The following is a 26,226-nucleotide window of genomic DNA, read 5'->3' on the forward strand; positions in this document are numbered from 1 at the left end:
ACTCATTTCTATGGAAAGGTTTCGATCTTCATGCAGGACTTGGTACCGGAACAAACTGCCTAAGATACCAAAAGCTGGTTCATTGTTACTGTGCTTGATTGCCCAGCAAACTGACCGGATCGCCATGTTACCTTGCATTGCAAAAAGGAACCCCAGTCAAGTACTGAGTGCTGAACATGCAATATTTTATAGCAGCCTGAAATTTCTATTTAAAGTGTCGGGCTTTTAAAAAAATTATAGGTCATTTTCTTTAACACTAATTTTGGGGCTACCTGTTAGCCATTGTTGTCAAAAGAAAACATGTAGCATGTAAATAAAAGTCTTGAAATATTTCACTCTATCATGAATCAATATAATTGAACTTCACTTTCTGACAAAAACTAAACTTACTGAAAACATTCTAATTTCTTTTTATGTACCTATATGTTTTTTAAACAAAACAGCAGAGGAATAAACAAGGTGTGATGCTTGGAAATGTTTAATAAAAGTTTATAACATTAAGCCTACACATATGAAAATCTTTGCTTAATAAATAAAACATTTCATCACAAAGGACATTAAGCTGCATACATGAACGTCTCCTGTAGTAAAAATACAGTACTTCACAAAATTACACATGTAGTATTCCAATTCTATTGCCTAATTTCAAACAAGTTATTCCAACTATAACAAAAACATCTAAAGTGCAAAAAGACTGAAAAACAATATTTGTGTTATAAAAATTAATGTTTTGTTTAAAAAAAAATCTCAGTCAAAGTTTTTTCTAGGTTTAATGTCCAGTGTGAACAACAAGCACCGTGGTCCCTAACTGTAACTATGTGCTACGTTTTGGTGCGTGTCCCAGTATTCGGGGCCCGCTCTGTAGACAGGAGGGATCCAAACGTTACTCCTCAACGTGTGGGAAGCTCTGTCGCGAGGCCTGTAGCCGTAGTGAGGCCGTGGAAGGGTGTGACCCTTCCCTGGCACCATATTTTTGGGGTGCCAAGAAGGAGCTCCAGGATTCATGGTCTAAAAAGAGAGGAAAGGTCATCAGAAGCTGATCGCTGATGCTTTACTTCTGGTTCGCTGAACAAAAACAACGGAGCATCACAATCGTCAAGCAAAAATGGTAACGTTTTATTACATTTCTGGTTCAAACTACACACGAGTTCTCGCTGTGCAACTATTGGGAACTCAAAATACACAAAAGACAAAGTGCCCTTAAAAAGAAATTAGAGGGGCAGCATTATGTTTTCTTGCAACATAGTGCCATTTTATATCACAATCAGGTAAATATGCTACCTTCAATTATGAAAATGCTATATATTTCAAAAAAGAAATGCAATTTCAGAATTTAATGCCTTGAAATTGGACCACTCTCTCTTTAAAAACTCCTCTTTCTGAAACTCCACTTCCAGGAAGCCATCACATTGCTCTATCAACCCTTTATATGTGTTTTTACCACTGTTTCTCAGTGAAACTGTGTACATGAAAAGAACCAGGCCCGGATTACAAGATCCTACACAGGTTAGCATAGAGCACAGTACCTGGTGGGTCCATCGGCTGTTTGGGACAGTGAGGGGGGAACTACGGGTGCTTTCCTCGTCAGAAGAAGAACCTGAATGGTAGTCTGATGTCACTCTCTCCAGTGCGCTGGTCACCTTCTTTGCAACATCTTTATCATCCTCATCATCACTCCTGAAAGTGGCGACTGAGAAGCAAGGATTTTGCTCTCCATACCTGGCAAATGGAGAAAATAAGGAAAACAGCAACTACAGACCATTCTGTTGGAGAAGAAAAGCGTCTAGACCTCTATGCTGGACATATTTGTTTATTTTGAATGAATCTTTGCACAAAAAAAAAATCTTATCTAGGGTTGAGATGATTAATCGATTATTGAAATAATCGTAAACAAATTTAGTAATCTGCTAATTGTTAACTGGAGCATACAGAGTATGCAAGACAACATTTTCAGAACAGTAATTAGGCCAAAGCTGTACAAAAAAATGCACATACTGCATGTAAGATAAAAACAATGTTGTCTGTAAATATGTTTTTGCCAAATTCCTCAGGTGGTAAATACTTTTAATTCACTCAGTTCAGATTTATTGAGTAGGTAAATTTATTATATTTTAGGCAATATTTATTTTCTTATTTAAATAAGGAATTACATTATTTATTTATTTGCATCTTTTAAGATGTTTCTAATGTTGAATAAAAAAGGCTCAAATAGTTAAATGCAAAAAATAGCAGAATATGCCTTTCTTTCTCCTGTTAACTGAATAATAGACAGATTAATCAATTATTAAAATAATTATTAGTTGCATCAAGAAGGTATGGCAATTCCTTTTTGTTATATTAATTAGAGGAAAATTGTATCACTTTTGTAATATTAACCACCCTGTAAAACCTCTGGCAGAAACAAAAAAGAACAAAAAAAAGAAGAAAGGTTGACCAAGTCTCACCTGCAACAAACCTCTCCAGGATCCACCCACAGTGTGAGCTCACGAGGAAGTACCAGGTCACTATATTTTATGCCACTCTCCCGGCAAGCCCGAAGGAGATCCGGATCCTGCCTATTGAATCTATTTATTCGGATGCACCTGAAAAATCACCCAAAAAAGGAAACAAAATCATGTTTTGTTTAACAACTAAAAGCTTATTCTCAGTACAGACTTATTCAACTGTCAGTGCTGTTAAATATCATCAGTACCTGTATGCCTGGCCTTTGCTGGGGCTTTCAGGGTACCAGTGACCCTTAAACTTCTCGTGTAGTGCAACAGCCAGCCTCTCGATAAACAACTCAATCTTGTCAGATTCCAGCTTCTCCCCTTTCTTCACGAGTCTCTTAAGAAAGAAAACCACTGCTGCTATCTCACGCATCATGTTTCACGTCTGGTCATTACGGCTCATGAGCTTCTGCAAAAAAATTGGAATTGAATGAGTCTCACGGAACTAGAAAAGTGGCTTATGTCTTTAAATGTTTCTTTAGTCAAATTACTAGCCTACATAACATAATCAGTTTGGTACTTGCATGTGAACTGAACTTATCTACTTCAGCAAAGGTCTGAAAATCAGCCACTGTCCTGGTATGCTCTTCTGTGAGAGCCAGACCCCACTGTTGCCAACTTAGTCACTATATTTACAGACTTTTCAGGAAAAAAAAAATTGTAATCTGCACTTTTACAGATCGGTGATCAGTCAGAATACTGCAATCGGTGCACCCCTACAACACAATACTCACCTGTCCAAAAGGAAATCAAAAGTCCATAAAAAATATAGAATACAACAATTTTATGAGCTATCAAATTTTCCGATTTCTTTTAATTTAACAGACAAAATGTCAAGTGAAGGTCTTCTGTCCCCCCTCCCAGATAAACAGGTTTGCTAAAAATGAAAAACATGAATATAAAATACCGAGGCCACACCAAAAATCATTCTAGTGTTTGTAAACATTTCTCCAAGTTACACATGCAAGCAAATCTGCCATCTGGAAATGTAAAGTTTACGTGTGCACAGATGGCAAATTGGCCCATGCAGATGCCTGGCTTTTGTTTTATGGAGCTCACTGGTGGTGTAATTACGGTAAAGTCAACATTCTAAATAATCAGGGTGAAATTAGAAGCCTTAGGAGAATGTAAAATGCATGCTATTTTATTGACTGGTATTTTCATAATTTCTAAAAAAAAAAAAAAAAAAAACCAAACAAACAAAAAAAACAACATGGAATGATGGTTATGATCGCTGCATTTCTATGTTAAGTTTACACAGATTGCATTCGATAGTTTATCCTCTGATGTTTACTATATCTTACATAACTTTACTGCATACTACTGGACCAGTGTCTGAAATAAAAGGTCGATAAAACTGTTGAATTTCTTCATTTTTTTTTTTTTTTTTTTTTTACAAACTACCGATTTAAAGCTTTTGAGAGAAAACATTTGGAAGCTCAGTGAAAACTGAAGAAAAGTTTACTACCCTTGTTACTGTCCACTCTTAGCGCTTCCGTTACACTGTTTTGTTTTTTCACGTTCGGGTGTATGCCGCTTACTACAAACTCCAACACAATGAGGGAAAAGCATCACAAAAGGTGAAAGGTTACTTTTAAAAGCTACGAGGAGATAGACCCGCTCTAGTTTAACGGTCTGTTGATTAAATAGGTCCTGGAAAGGCGGGCTGTGACGCAGAAGTTCCGTTTGTTCCCGCACAGCACGCTCCATAACAAAGCTAACCGAGGCTAGCTGAAGCTAACGGCTGCGGACGAAACAGCTGGCTCGCTTCGCTCATAAATGAACTCAAAACTAAAAAGGAGTCGATGTAAGCCTTTTAGTTGTAATTCCAAGTCCCTTGTGCGTATAGAAAACAATTACTCTCTTGTTATAATCGAAACCAAGCACAAGCTACATAATTACCACGCTATGGTAATTATGTATGGCTGACATCTTGCTAACAGCCCACGTAAGTTGCCACGGCTACAGAGGAAAAATACAACAGCACAATGTAACAGAAAAACAACACGGTCCCATTCTTATTAAACCATAGCACCCAAACGTTTGAACACAGGTTACCTTATATATATCAACGACGTGCCTCGCAGCATGGACTAAAAATGAATGGTCAGAAGTGTGTGGGTAACGGAAAACTCTTGACTCTCCATGGTGACTCCGCCCATTACAGTTTCAGCCCCGCCTACTCATTTTCTCATTGGTTAAAATTGAGCTCTGTATCGCATTCATTGGTCGAATATATGCCTATCAATGGATGAGTAATTTTTGTGACTCATATCGTTAGCTATGTGGGTTGCAATCACGGGTGTAACGTTGCGATACCCAGTGGCGATTCTAGCCCACCCCTGAATAGGATTACCACCCCTCCGTAAAATACCGTTAAATGTCACCTCTCGTATTGAACTGATATATAATTGACCGATAGACACGCCTGTCACACACATATCAACACTAAATGTAACAATAATGACCAAAATAAAACACAGGAAATATTAAGGTCAGCTAAATTGTCGTGGCGGGAGCTAAACAGGACCCCCACAACGCTAGGGACCGACGCTGCTGTCACGGTTGCCTAGAGACGGGCACTACGCAGCCCGGCGAGCTGCTATCAACCCGCGTCTTTTTTAAATTACCACCCGATACTCCACCGTACTTAGAAGCAAAAACTGGCAAAAATACAGACGTGAGGAGGAAGACGCACATTCCAGGCTGAACAATGTCAGTGAGGATGGATAATGTGTCCATCGATGGACAAAAAAGTGTCCGCCGTGGCGCAGTGTGCTGCTGTATGATAGACAGAATGGACCAGGAGAGGAAGAGCAGATCCGTCAGAACCTAAAGAACCAGACACCAGAGTCTCTTCATCCTCAATCATCTCCTGAGGCTGATATGGTACAGAACTTTTTATGATGGATCAGTTTTTTATTGAGCTTCTAGTAGACTATATTGGTTTGATTATTTGCTTAGAACGTTGAGTTTCGTTGATACTTTATTTAATATGTAATAGCATTAGAGAAATAATATGGCCAGAACAAATCATGCTAATAGATTAACAGTACATACATATTTCCAACATTAAAAAAGTTTGTGAAGACTTTCTGTGTGTTTTATTCAGAAATGTTTATATATTTTATGAATACATTATTTTATTAACGTGGTTTACCAGTTTGGATAGCCTGACTTCCTATCAATGAAGAAAAAACATGGTAACCAAAAATTAACCAGACACAGACCTGCAGCCCAGGGGCGGTTCTAGATGGGGGACAAGAGGGGAACAAAAGAAATTATACTAAATAAATGTCTTTTGTTAATACTCAGTGGTGATTTTTTTTTAACCTTCACAATTTAACTTTAACAATGAATTAAAAATCATAGTACTGCACTTTTAGCTGCCGTATTGAGATAGGATTAGGGATGAAATGATTCCTCGAGTGTTTCGAGTACCTCGATTATTAAAATTCCTCAAGGAAAATTTATCTGCCTGGAAGCTTTGTTAAGTTATATTTTATTATTTAATGCACCATGTTCTGGCCGGGTCCTTACTTGCAATGCGCAGCGCCCTCACTCCCGCCTGAGTTGTTGACGAAAGCTAAGTGTTAGCAGCATAAGGTCCGATTTTCAAGTTCGGCCTGGGAGGATTTTATTGATTCATGATAATGTCCTGGTTTTTGTCGTTTTTGGAGGGACCAATGAGCATCCTTAAAATGACGGGAGCATGCTAGGAGTACGGCAGCCTTTCTCCTCCGGGAGCTGCTGGTTCAGAGCGAACGGCGGGGACGAGCACGGCGGGATCATTTATACAGGTGAGCAGATAAACTGAACACTGCGGGCGGCTGTGCTTTAGATGCGTAGCTTTACGGACTAACCGGAAAATAAAATTTCATTTCATTCCGGCGTTACACACCTGGTAGATCTGTTTCTGTGTGGGACGAACGAAGGTGCCAAATCCCGTCGTTGTGCTGAACACAAAGCTATAAATGTCTGGGCAAGGTGAGAGTTCATCTATTAAACTGACTGTAGATGAATACATAAACCAAAAACTGGAGTATAGACATTTTTTATAAGCGTATTTGTGAGCATGCCTCTTTATTATTAAATTGAATATAATTTCAGAATTTTGTATAACGTTTCTTCAGGTTAACTTAGAAAGTGAGCTCTTTATGTGTTTAACACATACCCCTCATGCGATGTGTTTATCCCATGAGGGGTAATACAGGAAGGCTCTCCTGTATTACAGTGTATCTGACGAAGCCTGACTAAAGACATTCGATGTAGGACAGTCTGTAGTTTTCTTTTCAGTGGAACCTTCTCCTGAGTCAGGTTAAGACTCCCACAGAGCTGCTCTGCACAAGCCTGTAGGACTCGGGGTCTGACAGCATCCGGGCCTGTTCTGGTTCAGTAAATATGAAGATAACAGTATCACGTCGCACGTGTAACTGCAGGGGGCAGTGTCGCGCCACAGAGTGAAATATTGGGACACCAAGATGTGCTTTGTGCAAGCAACCAGTGATTTGGCCATACAAAAAAAAACAACATAATCTTCACCTCATAGAGATCACTTGCTTCATTGTTGTGAGTTTGGAAAATACTCTGGATTATCTGTAGAAACATGATCATAGACATTTCCATACATACTATGTATAGATCCCTTCTTTATATTCTAAGGGTTTGCTAATAAAAACTGGTCTGTTGTTAAAAACTGTTTTAATGTGACCTCGACTTTTGCTTTCATTTGTCCAAGATACATCCTTCCTAAACTATAATGCAATTTTCTTCAGCCGGGACAGGAAAGTTAGCCTGAGTTTATGGGGAGCAGAATGAAGTTAAATAATGGAGGGGGGAAAAAAATTGCTAGAGGCTGTAGAAGACTGCAAACTGGGGAAGAGTTTCAGCTTTTCATCCACAAATGGGATGAAACATACAGAGATGAAATGATCTGGATTATATCTTTCAAGAATGGGGAGGGGGAAAAAAGAGCAACATTCACAGATACTATTAAGACTAAATTGCAAATAAGAATTTGTCAACATTTCAGTCTTTAGATATGTAAAGCTGGACTGTAATTGCAGCAAAAAGTAGCTGTGGTTTCACAAAGTATTGTCTTATTGTGGGAATAAAAGTACACAGCAAGCTTTTCAGAACTCACATTTGTAGGACATATTTTCCCTTTCCTTCCTTTTCACAATTATTTAAAAATCCTGATCAATGACATTGAAATCTGAGGATGTAACATGACAAAATGAGGCAAATTGGGTGTGAATACTTTAAATGCACTACTTTTTTTTTAAAAAAAGTTTGTAATTGGTATAAAAAAATCAGCACGTCAGATAATGTAAAAATACCTGCAATTTTATTTTTATTGGAAAAACAAGTCATTTAAGCACAATTCAAAAAACAAATTATTTCCACACACAATAAATATAATGCAAATACATCAAAGACAGATTCAGCCATGAACAAAAACAAATTCAAAAAATGTAAGGAAAAGAACAGTCAGGCTACAACTAATGTAGAAGTGTAACATATATACCTCCATGATCAGTTGGAGATAATGGAACCACAGTAAGATGAGACTGGTTCTCCCACAGAGTAGGAAGAAAGGCCCAGACATGTTCTAACAGCACACCAAAGCAACTCCAAAAACAAATGTACAAAAAAAAATTTTAAAGGCTAAAAAAACAAAAAACAAACAAAAACGCACTCAAGTAGACAGCAAATAACCGTCTAAAATAAAACCCATGAAAAAAAAGAGCTTAAAACTGAGCTAAAACCTTTTCTTTAGACCCTAAAAAGGGTCAAAAACATCTAATCTCTTACAAAGAGAGCAAAATACACATAAAGCTTAGTTTTTCTACACATCAAGCTTAGAAACTTAAAATCGGCGACCTCGCCCTCTGAAGAAAAGTCAAACCAATACTCTCTCGATAAGGCCGTATGTATTTTAGTCTGTAGCTTGCATAGGATTCGTATACCTTTGTCTTCCTTTGTTTAAATGTTAGGGACATCCACAGGCACTGAAGACCAAACTGCCCTGTTTGTATTGCTATGTGGACACTTTGCTCCGACACATTTAAACAGGAGAGAAAGAAAGCAACTTGAGAACGAATCAATAAAGTACACCCTGAACACATGAAAACAAGTAAGGATAAGTCACATGGGTAATCAAATCTGTTTGGTGTTGCATCATCATCATATGGTGTTTTATTTCTTCTATTTTTTTTTAGAAATAAAATGCAGAACAGACTTTGGTATTGCAACTGGATTTGCTTTTCAGAAGCTCCAGGTTTTTTGAATAAGTGTATAACCATCCATGGTGCTTTGTGCTTGATAGCTACACGATAGACATCACACTGCTTTATATGTAATGGGAAACTACACCAGAAGTAACAGACTGGACACAGACTGAGGGGAAGTTTCATATAACACGTCTCCTTAGGCAACAGAGTGTAAAAAGTCATGATTAAAACATAATTAGAAACCAAATTAACAGAAGTCTAGTATGTACGTCGTTCCCAAACTCCGAATCGGTGGAGATTTGATGCTTTTGGAATCTTTTGGAGTACTTTTAGGTGTAAAGTTACTCATAATAACTAATTTCCTCAAGGTTGACTATAAGTCATTTTTAAATTACTTCTGCTTAGATCTAGGACCATAATCATCTGACCCAAACAAGGACCAGAGTGACGATAAATGGACATATGGTAGAAAATAAAGCTTTCAGAAAGTAACTATTAGATTATTTTATGACCATTTTTTCTCCATAATTTATGATAGTACTTAACTATAAAGAAATATGAATGGACAAGCAGTGGTTTGCTGATGTCAGACAGTCAGTTTTCATATCCAAACAGAGCAGTTTCAGGACAATCTCACATCCCATTTCATTACCTGTTTTAGGTAATTATTGTGCAGCTAGGAAGCTTGACTGAATAGAATACTTTCATTTTCCAAAGATCAAAATACTGATTCTCATATCTTAACTGAAAACGAATTGAAGAAATACTAAAAAACTGAATGTCCGTAGCTACTTTGTTCGAGAGAACGAAGGTAAAATCGTGTCGAGCACAATGAAATTGATTAATTATCGAACAGCGTACAAAATAAAACTCACAGTAAAAGAAAATCACCAGCAAATATTAAGTCAATTCAAACAAAAAACGTTTTTCCTTAAGAATGTGCGGCACGTTAAAACACAGATGTTCCCTTCCAGTTCTACGCTGGAACTCGCTGTTCTCAACATGCATCCTGGGTAATCAGCAGGCTGCAATTCAAGCCGCAACAAGCCAAGCACTGAAAACTCTCGCATCGTTTCTGCGCCCGCAAAACAACCGAGCCCTTGATAACTTGTGCGGATGCAGAGCCGGTGGCCCATTGGCGGCATAGTGTAAATGTCTAGTGGAATCCAGACGCTTCCTCAATGCTGAGGCAGTCCACTTCATCATCATCATCATCATCATCTTCAGAGAGTCCACCTTTGGGGCTGCTGCCGTCTTCCAGCCCTTCATTCCACGGCGGCTCCGCTGGTGCTGGCCTTCACGCCGGCCCTGCTGATGTGCAGCCAGGGCAGTTTGGTGCAGTTTTTAAAGAGCTGCTCGATGGCGACGTGACGGACGTGCAGCTCTGACGCCAAGGCGTCCTTCTCCTGCACGGCGGCTGTCAGCTCCTCAAAGACCTCTGTGGAGACAGGCAGCACACAGACGTATGAAACAATTAAATCTCTCTAAGAACTTCAAGCAACGTGAGCAAACAAACAAAAAAAAAGTGACGACTTCAACGATGTTTCCTCACGAACTAAAATGGAGAGGCTTCGCTAAGTTCTGCTCCTTATCAGATCTGACTTTTGGAATACCACAGCTGAAGTAAATCAGTTAATTAACCCTCATCTCTTCAAAGTTACATATTTGTTTACTTTCTTTTAGAAAAAAATAAAAAATTCCAGGCTGAAAATTACAATTTAGCATTACGGCCAAGCAAAGGAAGAAATAAACAAAAATTATGAGAAAAAAAAATTACAAGAATTAAGTCATATCACAAAAATAAAGTCAGTGTTACGAGAATAAATTCGTAATATTAAGATAAAAAGTCATAGCATTGGAATAAAGTCGCAATAATACAAGGGGGAAAAAAGTAGTAATTCTACGTGAATAATTTTACCAGAATAAAGTCGTAACATTAGTTGAATGAAGCAGTAACTTTATGAGAACTCCAACATGAAAAACAATAAAATATTAAACTGAGGAATGTTGAGCATCTTGTGAAGTTACTTTGGTATCAGTTTAACAAATAAGAAGAAAAAACAATCTTTTAACACATTTAAATTATTCTAAATTATTATTAGAATAACTGGAAACAATTTTCCAAGCTTCTGCATATATTTTGTAGAAGAAAAAAACATCACAGACTAGAGCTGGTCATGTCAGATCTTGATCTCATTAAAACCACTTTTATGACTTTCTTTTGGTGTTTTTGTGTCTTTTTTTCTGGTAATATTCTAACTTTATTCTTGTTCTTCGTCTGGCCCTAGTTTTCAATTATATAAAATGGTCCAATATTCAGTTTTAGAATATGTGTCAGTCCTGAAATGAAGATTAACTCTGAATACTCCGGATTAATTTAAATAATATTAAAATCTGAATATTGGACAGCTAAAAGAATCCCAGTATGTTGATAGGAAACTAATACTTACTTTCAATCTGCTTCAGCAGTTGGCTGTTCAGCTGATGGAGCTCATCCACACTCATTTTAGTCACTGAAAGAGAACACATTGGTTTATTATTATTAGAGGAACATATCATATTAAATTCTTGTACAGAAAGAATTATGCAAGGTGGAATGAGATGCAAAGATGGGGGAAAAAACATTTAATTTCTTCTACCATACCTCCTACAAATATTCTATTCTGACTTAATAACAAAGAAATAAAAGATTGAAAATCCACACTAACTACTACAAAAAAGGGAATTATTATAGCGTACATTCGTCTCTGCTGTGCCCCTGGTTTCTGTGCCGCTTCTGTCCTGATGACTGCTTCCAGCTGTGCAGATCCTTCCGTCCGTCCCTGCTCCAACTGTCGGCCTGCGACTCGCGCAGCAGCTCCACCTCCTCGGTTGTTTGACTCTCCAGCATCCCTGCTGCGTACGCCGGCAGCCCAGTTGCCCTGGCCCTGTCCCAGCAGGGGGCGTAGCGGGGCACCTGGGCGTCAGACTGGGGCAGCAGCTTGCGCTCGCCCTGCTGGCTGTAACAAAGGAGCTTTGCTCCCCGTCTGGTGCAGCCGCTGGAGGAGAGCGAGTCTTTGTTCTGGGCAAACTGGATGATGCGGTTCAGCTTCTGGCTGAGGGCCAGCTTCATACCCTCATAGGCACTTCTGGAGACCTTGGAATGGGACAGCTTCTGATTGGCAATGAGGTGGCATTTCTCAAAGCAGTCTCTGTGGCCACGCAGCGACTTTGAGTGCAACAAGGAGGCTGAGGAGACGCCTGCGTTAGAAACGGACAAAAACAAAGAGAGTTAGCGCCACAGCTAAAAAAAATAAATAAATAATAGGGTTTTCCTACAGATTTATGGTTTATAACTCTTAAAATGTGTCTAAAAATCTAAACTGTGTGTTGATAACCGCACACAATTAATAATTTTTAGACCTTTGAGGAGGTAGATAAGATTTGTGTATACGATCAGTTTCTCATTCAAGTATAGTCCAATTACAAATCTCTGAAGATTAAGGAAATCAGGGCCAAACAATTGGCTCCCAATAGTTCTGGGGAAAAAAAAAAAATTTAAATTTATCCAATAAATACCCCAATGAAGTCCTACATCCCTCAGACAGAGCACCTGTAAAACAACCTGGAAGTAAAATGGGTCGCCTTTATAAACCAAGGGAAGTTGAAGGTGAAAATCACTTGTGTGTGTGTTTGAATCTACAGAGAGGAGTGTGTGACGAACAGCAGACTGAGTGGTGGCTTTCTTTGCATGGCCTACATTTCTCAGCAGGTAGAGGTACATGATGTAGCGCAACTTGAGGAGATTAGTCACTGATCTTTAAACTGTTACAGGAGATCACAGCGGCACGCTTAGCTTGCACTTCAAATGACCATGGCCGCTTTTGCACCACAAAACAAAATACAATCAAAACTGGAGCACAGCACCATTCAAAATTACACCCCAAACAGGTCAAAACATGAGTATCTGCCACCAGATACAGTGTAGAAATGTCCCTTGATGTTTTAATGTACTGTTTCATTAATAGTAAAGTGTCTCCAAAACACCCATAAAGAAGTGTCAAACTAGATTAAGCAAATTAGGATCAAGTCTCTCCTGGTCATCTGTCTCCACCAGCTAGAGCTGCCAAGGATTAGACGGTCCAGAAAGGAAATAGTTTCCTTTCTGGACCGTCTTAGGAAATGCAGACATCATAAGTAAAATTACATGCAATTACATTCATGTTTCTCCTCTTGCTTGCAGTTTAAATGTTGCATTTAAAACTGGAGCAACTGTAGTCCAAGCTCAGGGGTCTTGAAACTAACCAATCGTTTTTATAGTGTTCAGGAACCTATTTTCTAGTAATAAATAGTGATGCACCGATCCGATATTAATATCTGTGTCAGTCCTGATATTTAAAAAATTGTAGAAAAATTCAGCACTTTTCTTCTGTATCGGATCGGTATCAGACGATACTGATCGTCTGATACCGATCAGTATCAGACGATCTGATATCTGTATCATATCGAAAGTGAAAAGAAGGGAATTGGTCCAACTCTAGTAATAACTAGCTAGAAGGTCTAAAACCAGACAGTAAATGTTTCATTTTCTCCTTAATTTCCTTAAGTAGTTTTTAAGTACTTGCAAATAGATTCAAAATGTGGTTTTAGTTTGGACCGTTAGCTTTAATAGCTCTCTTCCACAGCAGAGTTTTAGACCATTACACAACCGTGTGTTTGGGAATCTATTCTTAGCTTCTGTATATTTGTGCTTGGCCCAGAGTGCCTTGAAAGACAGATTTTTATTCTGTGGATTAGCCTTGTGAGGAAACCACATTACGTAATCCAAGTTGGTTGCAACTCTGGTCAAAGGACCTATAATAACGGCTGCAAAAGCTTTCAGTCAAACAGCGATACTAAGCTGATCAGTCACTGAAGCACATTTCCTACCACTAGCTTCGTAACAGAAAATCATAACAACATAGAAAAAAACATTGGCCCAAAACCAGGGCTGTGTGCAGCCAGCCAAAGACCTCACTCACCCTAAGCAGCTTAGCATTGCTGCCTTTCATGGGCGCACACATTAAGCACAAACACACACAGACTATTCAGTGGAGGTGAAGTCAACATTGTTGAGCTGTGACAAGTGGCGATAATACACACCACGGACCAATACGCTTGGGGTTTCTTTTCTCTGCTCTCTTGAGGGAGGAGTCAGACTTGCCAGAAGAGAAAGATGGAAAACATGCTTGGTTAAGTCTGACAGAAACCTCTGAAATGTAAACAGCTGGTGTTATTGATCTGTTTCAGTCTGAAGGCAGCTGTGGCTGCGAGCCGAGTTAATTATTCTACAGTACTTGGATTAGTCAAGCAAGAACTGAACGAGCAAAGTCTATAAGAAAAAAAAGGCCCAAATTCCCACTCCTATTCTTAAAGCTTAAATATTACAGTTTCAAAGTCTTCACACAAAGATTTAAAACTATATTTTAATAGGCTCTAATTGCAATTTCAAAATAGAAAAGCAGCAATCATTCACACTCTTGCTAATCTAATTTAACACTGATTATTGCATTTACATCCTCTGTAATATATAATTAGAAACTGAAAGGAGGCTAAATTTAACAGTAAGTTCTAATTTCTGGAATTATTACAACTTTTACTGTTCTGCTCTTTGTAGAAAAACTCAAATGAGTTGATATTAACTGGTTCATTAGTCAAGCTGTTTGGGTAAAGGACAGGCATAGGCGTTTTCAGCTAACTGAGTGGCAGCAACAAGTGGGGGAGGGGGACCTATTCTATGTTTCATATAGCAACAGAAACACCTGGTCACTCTGATACTTTACTTGGTATTTTTCTTGAACTTACATAACATTTCTTTAGTTTTGAGGATGCAGTTATTAAAAGACAGACAGTTTGGTTTTAGGGGAGCCCAACTTTTTCACTTCTGCAATACAGATATCTCAGTGTGTGGAATACAAGCACTACTAGATAGAAATTCTGGGGCCGACTAAATGCTAGATGTCGATAGAGTCGCTGCTTTTGGCTGATATTGGACCAGTTTCTGATATTGATATTAGATCGGGACAACCCCTATTTGGTCTATGCTCCATAATGTAATCATGAGCCTTAGGCATTTTAGATAAGAAAAAATGATCTGAAATGGTTTAACAAAATGAAAAGGAGCAAACAAAAAGCACCGTCTTTGATGCATGGAATGCATTTTGATGCATTTAATTTAAGGGTTAAATTATAATCAAAGTACTGTCATACTGTAGCCTTCTCCCCACTTAAAAATACTAAACATATTCACTGTATTGTGGTTTCTTATGAAGAAACGCACAGTGGCCCTGCACGTCATTAGTTTTCAAAACATTCACTTTGAAATGCCTTTTTTGAACAATCTGATTACCTTAAGAAAAACAGGAGGTTTTAGTTGAATATATGAGTCACTGTGTAAAGGGCCGAATTCAGTCATTTACAATTTCTTCAACTTGATCATGGAAATAAAATAAAAACCTGTTGTGCTGTTTTTCTGCTATTCAAGCATGTTTCATATCGAGACAAACACATATTTTGCTTTGCGCCTGAGAGCGATAACCAAGGCTAGCATACAGTGTGACTAGCAGCAACCACATACAGTCATCTGGTTTTGCTCTGGGTGGAAGAGCTGGGGTAGGACACCCGATCCTTGACACACTTCAGAGTAGTGGACGGTTGAAAGTTGGTAGTGAGAACAAGTGGGACAGAGGTCATCAGAGGTTTTCTGCAGCTCAATAGAATCTGTTAGCAGCAGCTGCTGCTACAGCATAGAAGCAAGCCGGCTTCCATATCAACTCGGAGATAATATGAAAAGCAGCGAGCTCCAGAAAAACGGTTCTAACACCTGTCAACCACTGCAAACTCCACAACACTTCCTTCCAGTGTAACTGCAGGAAATAACACTTACTAAACTGTAACCAAACTCCTCCACAGTTCGGCTTACAGTAAACGTCTAGAAACCTGAAGATTACTGGGGTTACTCAATCTCAAACTGGCTCGTGTTAAAATAAAATGTCTTTAACTTCCAATTAAAAGTGTTGCTCGGACAAAAGAGGATTTTCAAGAGTCTACATGATAGAAATATTTTGCCTTCTGACCAAAGCCTGTTATAAAAGACTTAATGACATAAAGACCAAACTCAGTAGTGACAGTTTATTGGCAGTTGCCAGGTTAACAGAGACTAAATCTTTTTGAAGGATTTATTTATTCAAAAGCATAATATAATGGTAAGCAGGAGGGCTCTGGAGCATTCGTCATAACAGCTTCTGTGTTCGATTATATAGCTGCAACAGGGAGCAAAATTACCAGGCATCTCTATAGCTGGTGGGGTGAAGAGTTGAGCCTCGGTAAATTAGTTGTTTATAAGAGCGCGTAACAATAGACCCTGTAGAGCTGCAACAATCGACACCATCTGAGTTTCACCAGGCGTCTGCTGAGGGATTTTTATGTTTATTCGATCTGAAAACAGGCTCATTGTGTTACGAGGTCTCAGCAAATATCTGCATCTGCATTATGTAAGCACATATAGGAATGCTGCTGAATTCGACACCTTGCTCTTAACAAGCGGCCGGAGATGACCAAAAGACCAATGAAAGGAGAGAATTGTGGTTACCCTAAACACATTTCACACACGCAGGATGGTACATGCGAGGAACGACCCTGCTGATGCTGTTGTGTGACAAAAATATACAAAGGACGGCTCAAATAACACGCACACATTATTTTCAACAAAGAACAACACACTAACTTCAGCAGCCTAATTATGGGACCAACAAGCCCGGTACCAGTAAGTTAACTTGGGCTTTAGGGAATCTGACAGATGGTCTTATTAAATAAATAAGTATGTTATCCAAGCATAGAGTCTTCATTATCTATAATAAGCTGAAGTGAAGATCTGATTTAGTATTCTTACAGCGCCATATGGATTTATATTAAAATCAGATCAAAGTTTGCTCTTTGTGTTATATTTTTAGCATGAAATTTATTTTAATTCACTGGATACCAGTAGAGGAAAGTCTGCTGATGGGTTTTATCCAAAGCTTTGTATGATTTATTAGCACAAATACTTTCTTTGTTTGAACTAATAACAGTCAAACAACAGCATGCATGCTCTGCATTTAGCATGACAGGAAGCTACAAAAACTAGATAAGCTATCAAATGTTTTGCCTGGAATCATGCGCTTTCCGCACAGCAAATTATGACTTGGATTATGTTCAGAATCTAACTCTCTTTCACCCATCAGCTGATATAAACAACTACTAATAACTGAAGTTTGGTAGTTTGTGGTTTAGGTTAGCCAATATCAAATTCCCAACAAAGTCGGAAAAGCTCTAGATTACATGTTGGTTCAGGTTCACGCCGCGTTTCCCGTTAAAAAACCCCAAAAACAACAAGCAGATAAACTGGCTTCGACTGTTCTGCTTCTGAACAACAGACGACTGTGTTGATGCTCAGGGCTATGTGAAGCACCCAACTGAGATGGAGCAGTAAAAGAAAAGAAAGTAAACATCTCCAAGTGAAAGAATAATAAGTCAAAGGTTGAGCAACGCAGAAACAAGCCAAGTGATGTCTATTTTGAAGAAACCGGCAAACACATAGGCATATGGGGCTTCCTCAGATACAACAATGCCTTCACTTCCTGTGTAAAACTGTGCCCCAAAGTATTAGTGAAGTTAGTGTTTTCGTCATCACTGTGAAGGGATTGCTTATTGATAATCAGTTCCATATGTAGACAGTGTTAAAGCTTTGCTTTATGCTTATGTATTTCATGATTCTTGGAACTCTCGGGAGGACAAATTGTTAAAGTTAAAACTGCTTGCAAATAATCTGACTAAACAGTAAGCCAGCAGCGAACATTCTTGGCAAGTCTCAACATCTGTCTTCCGTGCAAACATCCAAACAACGACCAGGAGGCCGTGGGCGGAAATGAATACAAAGGTCATGTAGTGTCGCACTATATCGCATCTGATTTCTGCTCTGACTATACAGTCTCTTAATTATTTTATCCACATTATAGATCAACTAATTTCCTGTGAATGCAGTTTTAATGCTCTATAAGTGGCCACAAGTACTCAAATAATTATCAGCACAAAAAAAACTTCTCAAAAAAAAAAAAATCCTATATTGGCCAATATCCAAATCACCATGTCGGGCTTTTTAAAGATCAGTAATCGGGCACCGGTAGGGTTTAAACTCCACGGAGAAGATGCTAACTGTATCCGCAGAAGTTTTTTGTCGTGTAGGCTGTGCGTCCACATGGAAATCAGACATGCTGAGCAGAAGAAATCAGAAAGGATCATTCCTGAAATCGGGTTCCAAAGTGGATATATTTCAGGACGCCAGTTTCATGTTTCCATCTGTGTATGAGAGCCACATCTTTTATTGAACAATGGCATCAGTGTCACCGTTCTGTGTTTCTGTGTTGTACTATGGTAGTGTCACAGCGCCACCGATTGGCCCGGCAGACCCAACATTTTCTGTCAAACTTTATCAGAAAACGTTTTTGAAAATACATTTCTCTGTGCAAAACTGATAATTAAATGTATCTTTAAAAATCTACAACGAAGAATACTGTGAACACTGTCTGTTACATGACAGAATCCATTAACTCTGCGCCGAAATGAAGCAGAATTATCAGAGAATAGCACTGAGGAGTCCATGTTTCTGTATTCATTATTTAGCAATTACAATTCCAAGCCCTGCTGTGACTCCACACATCAGTACTGGGAACTTCATTACCGCTGTATTCCAACAACATGAGGCAACAGATGAAGACACACGCTGCTAAAAATGTATTTGGGGAAATAACAGTTGCGCGATGGAGGGGTTTCTCACAGAGTGCATCTGTCTGTGTGAGAAAAACAATGCCAACTTGGCAGTCCATTTCAACAAGCGATTACACGCAAAGAAAAGCCATTAAGTCTACATGAGCAATCAGCAAACACACGGTTCGGCCTTTGTTGTCACTCACTCATGCTAAAAGTTGCCAAAAGAAACGTGGCAGCCTCTTGTTTCATTAATAAAATGCAGAGCTACATCAGAAACATGCGCTTGTCTGCAAAACCCCTGAATACTGGTCATTGGTCATTACGAAGGCTGTGTTCAATGATCAGGAAAAAGGCTGGATTTTTTAGTTTCTCACTTGATAAAACTACAAACCGTAATGATTCCTTGGTGCAACTGCAGGAAAATATAACAGTGACAGCCATCAATAACTGCCAGCTGCTGAGGTAACTGTGTGTGACCATGTGAAACTGAAACATTAATATACTCCGAATGACATATGAATTCTTTCTTCACGCCGGCTTTTGACATAACTCACTTGTATTGAGTTATTTAGGTTGCTGGCATCTCTCTAGCGTATGTATGGTTACTATTCTTGTCGCCGGTATGATGATTAATGAGCGTGCAAACATTCACAGACAACACTTTACTGCTCCGTGAACAACAATTCCTTAGTACCCACACACCGTCTCCTTCCACCGTGACGGGCTGCGTGTGTAAATCCGCAGCGGCCGCTTCAGCTGCGGGACGAGAAAATGAGGGGAACTCTGTCAGCATCTGGAACGGCACGCTAACAAGTAGCTGATACTCATATTGTGCACAGAAAAAAAAAGTCTTTGTGTATGTATGAGATGAGCACTAGATGAGGGGTACCCGTCCCCTTCTGATTCCCCATTCTTCTTCAAATAGGCCACTCAGTAATTAAAAGATGAAAAGAAAAAAACCTTCAAACACACACTTGAGCTGGAGTGGCACATCAAACAGGAGGGGGGATCATTGCAGTTTGCCATAATAAATGCTTTGGTCATAAAAAGCTTTTATTCTTATATAAGACTTATAAATTGTTCATGGAGAGAGGATAACACTTGTTTACGGAAAATCTTTTTGGGAGATAAAAATGGAAGAAGTGTGAATTTGAAAGGCTTGGAGGAAGAGTTCTTCTAATCTGGATATTCCTCCAAATGCTACAGACCTGCAGCAGCTAAAACCATCTGGAATGTATATAAAAATTCACAAGTACTTGAGGAGCAGCTCCAAAAATGCATATAGGGGCCTATTTTAATAGTTGCACAAGGTATTTCGGCTTCCCAAGCTGCATTTCCTTTCAAATGTTTTTAGAAAAAGATCCACACACCGGCAAATTTTCCGGGAATAATTTAATGCTGCGTTCCACAAAAAAATACAGGAAAAGGTGAATCCGCGAATACTGAAAGGTGAATAGGTAGGGGGTCCACTGTGTATGTGTATAAGATAAAATTTTTAACTTTTACGATGACTACACCTATCACAATAAGTCATAAAACAATTAATCGTGTGATAAATTAAAATGAGCGCAATAATTTCCACTTGGGCAGCAGTCGTTACAGAGATGCTTCCCTTTAATATCGTTGAAAAGCCGGCGTTTTGGGGAAACACTGCCAACATTTGACACAGGAGTTAGTTTGCACTACCTGCCACTTTTGCCTGTTTTCCCTGTCTAAACTGAATGATTATTATCTGTTTAAATGCAATTTTGATTACTGAGACTTCATAATCTATTTTAATTATTGTTGTTTCAGTTGTTTTGGTTCTTTACTATGAACATGTATAATGTTTTCCAATTCCAGGGATACATTTTCTGTAGAAATTACTTTTTTTCTTTTTATTCTCTGAGAGGATGTACATGCACCATTATTATATGAGTAGAAAATGGTCTCAAAATGACAATGTTACCCTTTATCGCAATAATTTCTGGGACAAGCAAAACTTGTTATGGTGACATATCTAGCTATGACTAAAAATTCATTTCCTAATATTTCACAGGCTAAGGCTTTATTACCTCATTTCTGCTGTTACATATTCACACTTTTAAAATCATTAAGGTTGAGAACGGGTGTCCGGTGGCTAAATGCACTATTAATTCCTATGGGAGAAGAGGGATAATCTATCACCACCAAGTTCGTTTGTAAGAGTAAATAATTCTTGGGTCCACAATATAAAAAGTTGTTTGCTCTCCACAATCAAACAACTCACTTCCTCTTCTCCAGTTGCGTTTCTTACCCTCGATGCTGAGTTCAAAGCAGACATGGCAGAAGGACAGGGTCCCCGTTTCAGTCTCTAATTTGCAGACGCTGCAGATATTGTCGTCATTCAGATCGATATTCACAAACTGCTCCTCTTCATCCATTGCGCCTCGTCTGAAACACAACCGTTAAAAGATGGTGATAGCATCCCCAACTTTTTAATTCAAGTCGTCAACAGCTTTCAGAATTGCTTCTACTTTGTGTCAATTTACAAAACAATGCAGCAAAGACACAGAGCCTTCCGCACAGCAATACAATAAAAAGGACGCCAATATCGACCCCGTTCACACCTGGCACCAACATCTTGAGTGATCTTATTATGTATGGATAGTTTGAACGCACTCACGACACATTGAGGATGGTTTCCATTAAATTGAAGAGCCACAGATGAAAAAAAGCCCTCTCTAGTCAATGTCTTTGTTTGTTTTATCTAAAAAATAAAAACAAAAAAGTGTGATTCATATGTTAGCATTCATAAACATCAAATCAGAGAGTTATGGAATAGTTAGGACATTAAAATTTGTGTGTTTAATGAGCATCCCCAAACAACTACTGCTCAGTTGAACTCAGACTAACCAATCACACTTACTGTAATCAATTGTTGATTGAGGTTGAATCCAAATTAAAATGTAAACGCAACTGAAGCACCCCTTGTTATAAACTAGACGTGAAAACAAATCAGCTTCTAGCACCACCTTAACAGTCTAACTCAACAGAGCGTCACATCTTTTGCTTCCATTTTCTCTTCACAGATGACAGAAATAATGTCCCTGGTTCTTCTAGACCGGTTCAGACCGGGAAACAGTTTTAAGTCATATCGAAAGCTCTGTTTCGCTTTGTTCTGTTGACAACATGCTGTCGAAATAATGAATACATTATGAACATAGCCCCTAGTATCCTAAACCGAGCATGCAAAATTACAGGTGAAACCATAGGACATGGTTACTGACACTATAACAACAAAGAGACTCGGTTATTTGATAAACTTTCCACCACGTCGGTGGAAACGCATACATGTATGACCTTCAGAACCAGACCCCAAGTGGTCGATACTTTTAATGTCTAACAGCACACGGACTATAAGCCCGACACTTCACAGTTTAGAGGAACCGAGAGTCCCACAAAGTGTTAGTTACACCTCAGAGCGTTAAATAAACGAGTGCTAACAAGAAGTTATGCTAGCAGCACACTCGCATCCTCCGACCACTAGGTCTGCTTCGTGACCGTTATTCTGGGGAGCTAAACAGAAAGGGCTTGAGGAAAAACGGGTTTTATTTCCTAGTATAAAACCCGTCTGGCGAACTTACCTCTCAACCGACGGCTCTTTTCGGACAGCTTTGAGCGGACACCTCGGCAGTTCACGGTCTCAGAGGGATCTCACACATTAAACTAGACTGCGCGTCACGGTAAATCCAAGGAAGCCACAGGAACCTCAGTAGCCTCTAAGCGGAAGGAACCATTTTTCGGAGTGAGGGGACATAAAGTAATTATACGCTTAAATATATGACATTTTGCCGGCAACATAAATATCCGAACAACAAAATGACATTTACCAACCTTCACTCACAAAACGTTCCTCTTCCAATGCAGAACTTTATTAAATAAACAGCCCAAAGACAAAAATGGCCGCCAGTGCATCCCTACGATTTAAACAAGTATTTTCTTCCACGCGTCACCAAAACACGCGCATGTTTGGAAAGAACCAAAAACAAAAGTCACAAGTCACAAAATATGGGAAACAATTTCTCGATTAGAAATATACAACATCAAATATTAATATCTTTACATCGAACAAATCTTTCGTTTTCACTACTTTCTGTTGACATTCACGGGAACATGGCAGGGCACGCGGGGAACTGCCGCGAAACACCCAGAGCTGTAGTTATTATTATAAAGGATTAAGTGATTTAAGTGTAGCACGGCGGCTGTAAATCACTTTCACCCAACATGTCTGGAAAGCGACAACACAAAAGACCCTCTCCCCCCCAAAACGCTAAACAGAAACAAATGTTGAACAGTAATTTTTAAAAAAAAATTCATTTAAATTATTACATATACTTTTCCCCCGAGCTATTATTTTTGACATTTAAAATGCTACCACGTTTGATAACGCAGTTATTATTGCTTTGCAGCATTTTGAAGTTTATGTCTCTTCATGTTCCGGTTATAATACTTTGTATGCTGATAATATATTTGGCTTGTTGGCTGGACTGTACTTGTCCTTTAGCTGATGGATGTCTTCTGTGGCATGAAAAGTGTTTAATAGTAAATAATGAAAAGTATCACGAACATGTCGGTTAATCATAATATTGTCTTCACAATATGTTCAATTTAACGTTGACATGACTAATTTTAGAGACTTAATTAATAATTTTATTTGTTTACTTGCTATTTTCTTTAAAATTCACATTTGTAAACTTTTCCTTAAAGTCATTTCTCATTTTTTGGTTACAAACAGGATGTCATAAAACCACAGGCTAAGCTTTGAACATTTCTCAGCACACTGTTTAATGTATTATTTGAAAGTTAAAAGAGTTCAAACCAAGACGAGATACAACTTTCTGCCTAAGCCAACAGGAGAGCGTTAATCAGAGATGCACCGATGGTAACTCTGGAGGAGCTGCAGGGATTCACATCAGTGGGAGAATCTCTTGACAGAAAAACTAATAGTTGCATACAAGCCATGTAGGAGACAGAGCAAACTTGGAAGAAGGCACCTGAACACAACATATCCACTGTGACACAGTGACAGCATCATGCTGTTGGGATGCTTTTCTTGAACAGGAACAAAATGCTGGTATGGGCTGACAGGATGATGGATGCAACTAAATGCAGGTCAATACTAGAAGAAAACTTGTTTAATGTGTTAAAAGACTGGGGTGGAGGTTCACCCCTATGCAAGATGACTAACCTAAACATGAACTCAGAATAATGTAGGCCAGTGCATAACCTGCATATGGTTGTGCTAGAATGGCCCAGTCAAAGTAAAGACCTAAATCTAATGGAGATTTTGTGACGAGACACCGGTGTGGAGAGATTTTAGACTCTGGATGGTCAGAGCTGCCATATAATCACCAAGATTGGCAGATGCACTTGCAGTAAAAAGTGATTTTGAAAAAATAAATAAATGTTTTTTTTTTTAAAAAAAGCATAATACAAGTGGCACATTTTGGTATGTTTAATTGTAAAAGAAAAAAAATCAAAAACTATCACTCATTTTCTTGCTACTTCTCTATTGTGAGCTAATTTGTGTTGGTGTACCACATAAAATCAAGTTTGTGGTTGTAATGTGATGAAATGTAAAAAATATATAAGAGCAATGAAGTTTTTTACATTCTCTGCGCCTGTTTATAAAGTAGTTCAAGTACTTAAAGACCATTCAGTTTTTCTTACAACAACAAACCCATGTATAAACCCTCTGTAATGCCAGCTGCTCCAGGGACATATCAGTGATACTTTAGACTTATTTGGCCCTGCATTCTTCAGCTGCTGTTGTATCTGGGAATATATACAAGAACGGCTTTATTAAATGAACGGTCTTTTTTTAAATTTAGTTTCAGACAGTTTTCTGAAATTCTGAGCCCAGGAGTCGTTGATGTGGGGAGAGAGGGAGTAAGGATTAGTGGGCTACAGAGAATAGCTTTCATTCTCCTTTGTTGTTTTATCTCATTTAATGATAGAAAAATCAAAATGTTTCACAACAACAAACAAGATAAATTTTCAATGGATAATCATTGAAGCTTGTTATTGATCTAGACCAGGGCTCCTCTCCAGAGGAACAAGTGGCTCTTTGGACCCTCCACAATGGCTCCAAATAACTGTGGCAGAAAGTGATCAACATTTTAGGCATAGTAGCAAATTCTTAGCATAAGATTAGAAATGATGTCCCACCTCCACTCGTCTTCATTTTCCACAAATATCAACATCCCATACAAGGAAACCGATCCTTGTATGGGATCGATGGGATAAAAATTACCCTTTTTTATTATTTTAAAACCTACAGAGGGAAATAAAATGGCGGCCCTTTACAAATGACAAATTTCCTTATTTAGTAGCTGGATAGTTGAGTTTTATTTTTCTCAGCAAGCCATGTAACATTTGGGGTTCATTTATTTATTTATTGATTGATTTATTTAATTTCCCTCTGGGATTAATAAAGTATTTTTTGAATGAATTTATCTGGACTGAGGGCAAAAATAGTTCCTAGGCTAGGATTGTAAATATTTCAGTAGTATTTCAGACCCCTGATCTAGACGGTACTAGAATGTGACCGAGTTACTGTTCAGCAATGACTCAGGCGCCCCCTCCTGGAGAAACTTGAGTAATTCAAGCAAAACTAAAACTGGGCTCAGTTGCACTTTAGAGATGCAGGAAGGGACCAGAACGTCTTCCTGCCTTCTATTAACATAGCTATGCTACGCAAAGTTACATTTTCTTGAGCACGGAGGTGACTTGGAGCTAACAAGTGAAGTTCTGGAAAAATTGGTTGGGGAAAAACTAAAAATGTTTTTAGATTAAACCATTCCAGTCAATTCTTCTTCTTTCTTTCTTTTATTTTTTGTAAAAACCACATCTGCTTCTCTTAAAGTGGTAAATGACAACACACATGTTAAATATTGTGCAGCTTTTTTTATTGACTCATCTGAAGCTTTTGATACTGTTGATCACATCTTGATGAATCGACTCTACAAAATTGTGTTACCTCTTCTTCAAGTTGTAGCTGGTTCTCAAACTATTTACACACACTGTGTCCAGGCTGTGGGGTCTTTTTCCTCCCTCCTTCTTGTTTCACAGGGAGTGCCTCAAGGCTCAAGTAAGGAGTGCCTCACGGCTCCTTACTCAGGCCATTGTTGTTCATAATTTATGTCAACAACCTGTGATAAATTGCCTGATGCTAAATCCCATCTTTATGCTGATGATGCGGTTATTTATTATTCATCTTCTTCAGTTTCTCAATCATTTAAACTTTTTGCAATATGCATTTGTTCAGTGCTGTCTGATGAGGCTTGAGTTGGTTTTTAATGCAGATAAATCAAAAGCATTGTGGTAAACAGCGCCCACTACTCCTCCCTAGCTTGCTAACTGTTCCAAAGGTCGAAATTGTATTTGTCAGATGCTATGTATATTTAGGTATTCTGATTGATAAATCTTATTGACAAACTCATTTCTAAGCTAAAACTTAAATTGGATTATTATTAATTATTTAGATCTGCTACTCATGAACTCTTCAGCCCAGCATTTGGAAAAACAATTAAAGAATCCGACACATTATATGACAGTGGTTGTTTATTTTTTTGTCAAGTATATCATTACTCACGGCATGCTATGACAAAATGTCCATCTTTAACTGATCTCAGACCCTCACTGGCTGGTCTTTATCTAGAAAGAGATTCTTGGTCTTCTTTCTATACGTTATACTTGGTTCTATGTAGGAACTTTAG

The 26,226-nt window shown here is 38.5% G+C and overlaps 2 protein-coding genes across 5 annotated transcripts; both read right to left on the reverse strand.

Moving 5' to 3' along the window:
* Positions 1-460: 460 nt before the first annotated feature.
* Positions 461-4,668, reverse strand: btg3 (B-cell translocation gene 3). 2 transcript variants are annotated; one of them, XM_032577218.1, is made up of 5 exons: positions 4,548-4,668; positions 2,693-2,898; positions 2,445-2,582; positions 1,527-1,719; positions 461-1,008 (listed from the first exon to the last, which is right to left on the reverse strand). In XM_032577218.1, the coding sequence occupies exons 2-5, from the start codon at positions 2,863-2,865 to the stop codon at positions 805-807; spliced, it is 708 nt and encodes a 235-aa protein (XP_032433109.1). In that variant the 5' UTR covers positions 2,866-2,898; positions 4,548-4,668; the 3' UTR covers positions 461-804. The 2 variants fall into 2 exon arrangements, with proteins under 2 accessions (XP_032433109.1, XP_032433110.1); XM_032577219.1 differs by lacking the exon at positions 4,548-4,668 and adding an exon at positions 3,958-4,516.
* A 3,146-nt stretch (positions 4,669-7,814) lies between these two features.
* Positions 7,815-22,220, reverse strand: c11h21orf91 (chromosome 11 C21orf91 homolog). 3 transcript variants are annotated; one of them, XM_032576078.1, is made up of 5 exons: positions 22,093-22,220; positions 20,736-20,899; positions 11,462-11,962; positions 11,173-11,235; positions 7,815-10,160 (listed from the first exon to the last, which is right to left on the reverse strand). In XM_032576078.1, the coding sequence occupies exons 2-5, from the start codon at positions 20,887-20,889 to the stop codon at positions 9,988-9,990; spliced, it is 891 nt and encodes a 296-aa protein (XP_032431969.1). In that variant the 5' UTR covers positions 20,890-20,899; positions 22,093-22,220; the 3' UTR covers positions 7,815-9,987. The 3 variants fall into 3 exon arrangements, with proteins under 3 accessions (XP_032431969.1, XP_032431966.1, XP_032431967.1); XM_032576075.1 differs by lacking the exon at positions 22,093-22,220 and adding an exon at positions 21,132-22,064; XM_032576076.1 differs by lacking the exon at positions 22,093-22,220 and adding an exon at positions 21,132-22,058 and having other exon boundaries at positions 20,763-20,899.
* Between the last annotated feature and the right edge of the window lie 4,006 nt (positions 22,221-26,226).

The sequence above is a fragment of the Xiphophorus hellerii genome, chromosome 11 (genome assembly GCF_003331165.1).
Source record: "Xiphophorus hellerii strain 12219 chromosome 11, Xiphophorus_hellerii-4.1, whole genome shotgun sequence".
NCBI classification, from domain to species: domain Eukaryota; kingdom Metazoa; phylum Chordata; class Actinopteri; order Cyprinodontiformes; family Poeciliidae; genus Xiphophorus; species Xiphophorus hellerii.

Excerpts from the sequence above, each read along its gene's own strand:
- c11h21orf91 (XM_032576075.1), bottom strand. The coding sequence starts at position 21,154 with ATGGAAACCATCCTCAATGTGTC. Across the intron at positions 20,900-21,131 it reads GAAACCATCCTCAATGTGTC|ACGAGGCGCAATGGATGAAG; the intron begins GTGAGTGCGTTC and ends GTTGTGTTTCAG. Across the intron at positions 11,236-11,461 it reads GGGGCACAGCAGAGACGAAT|TGACTAAAATGAGTGTGGAT; the intron begins GTACGCTATAAT and ends GTTCTCTTTCAG.
- btg3 (XM_032577218.1), bottom strand. The coding sequence starts at position 2,865 with ATGATGCGTGAGATAGCAGCAGTGGTTTTCTTTCTTAAGAGACTCGTG. Across the intron at positions 2,583-2,692 it reads AGCAAAGGCCAGGCATACAG|GTGCATCCGAATAAATAGAT; the intron begins GTACTGATGATA and ends GTGATTTTTCAG. Across the intron at positions 1,009-1,526 it reads ACAGCCGATGGACCCACCAG|ACCATGAATCCTGGAGCTCC; the intron begins GTACTGTGCTCT and ends CTCTCTTTTTAG.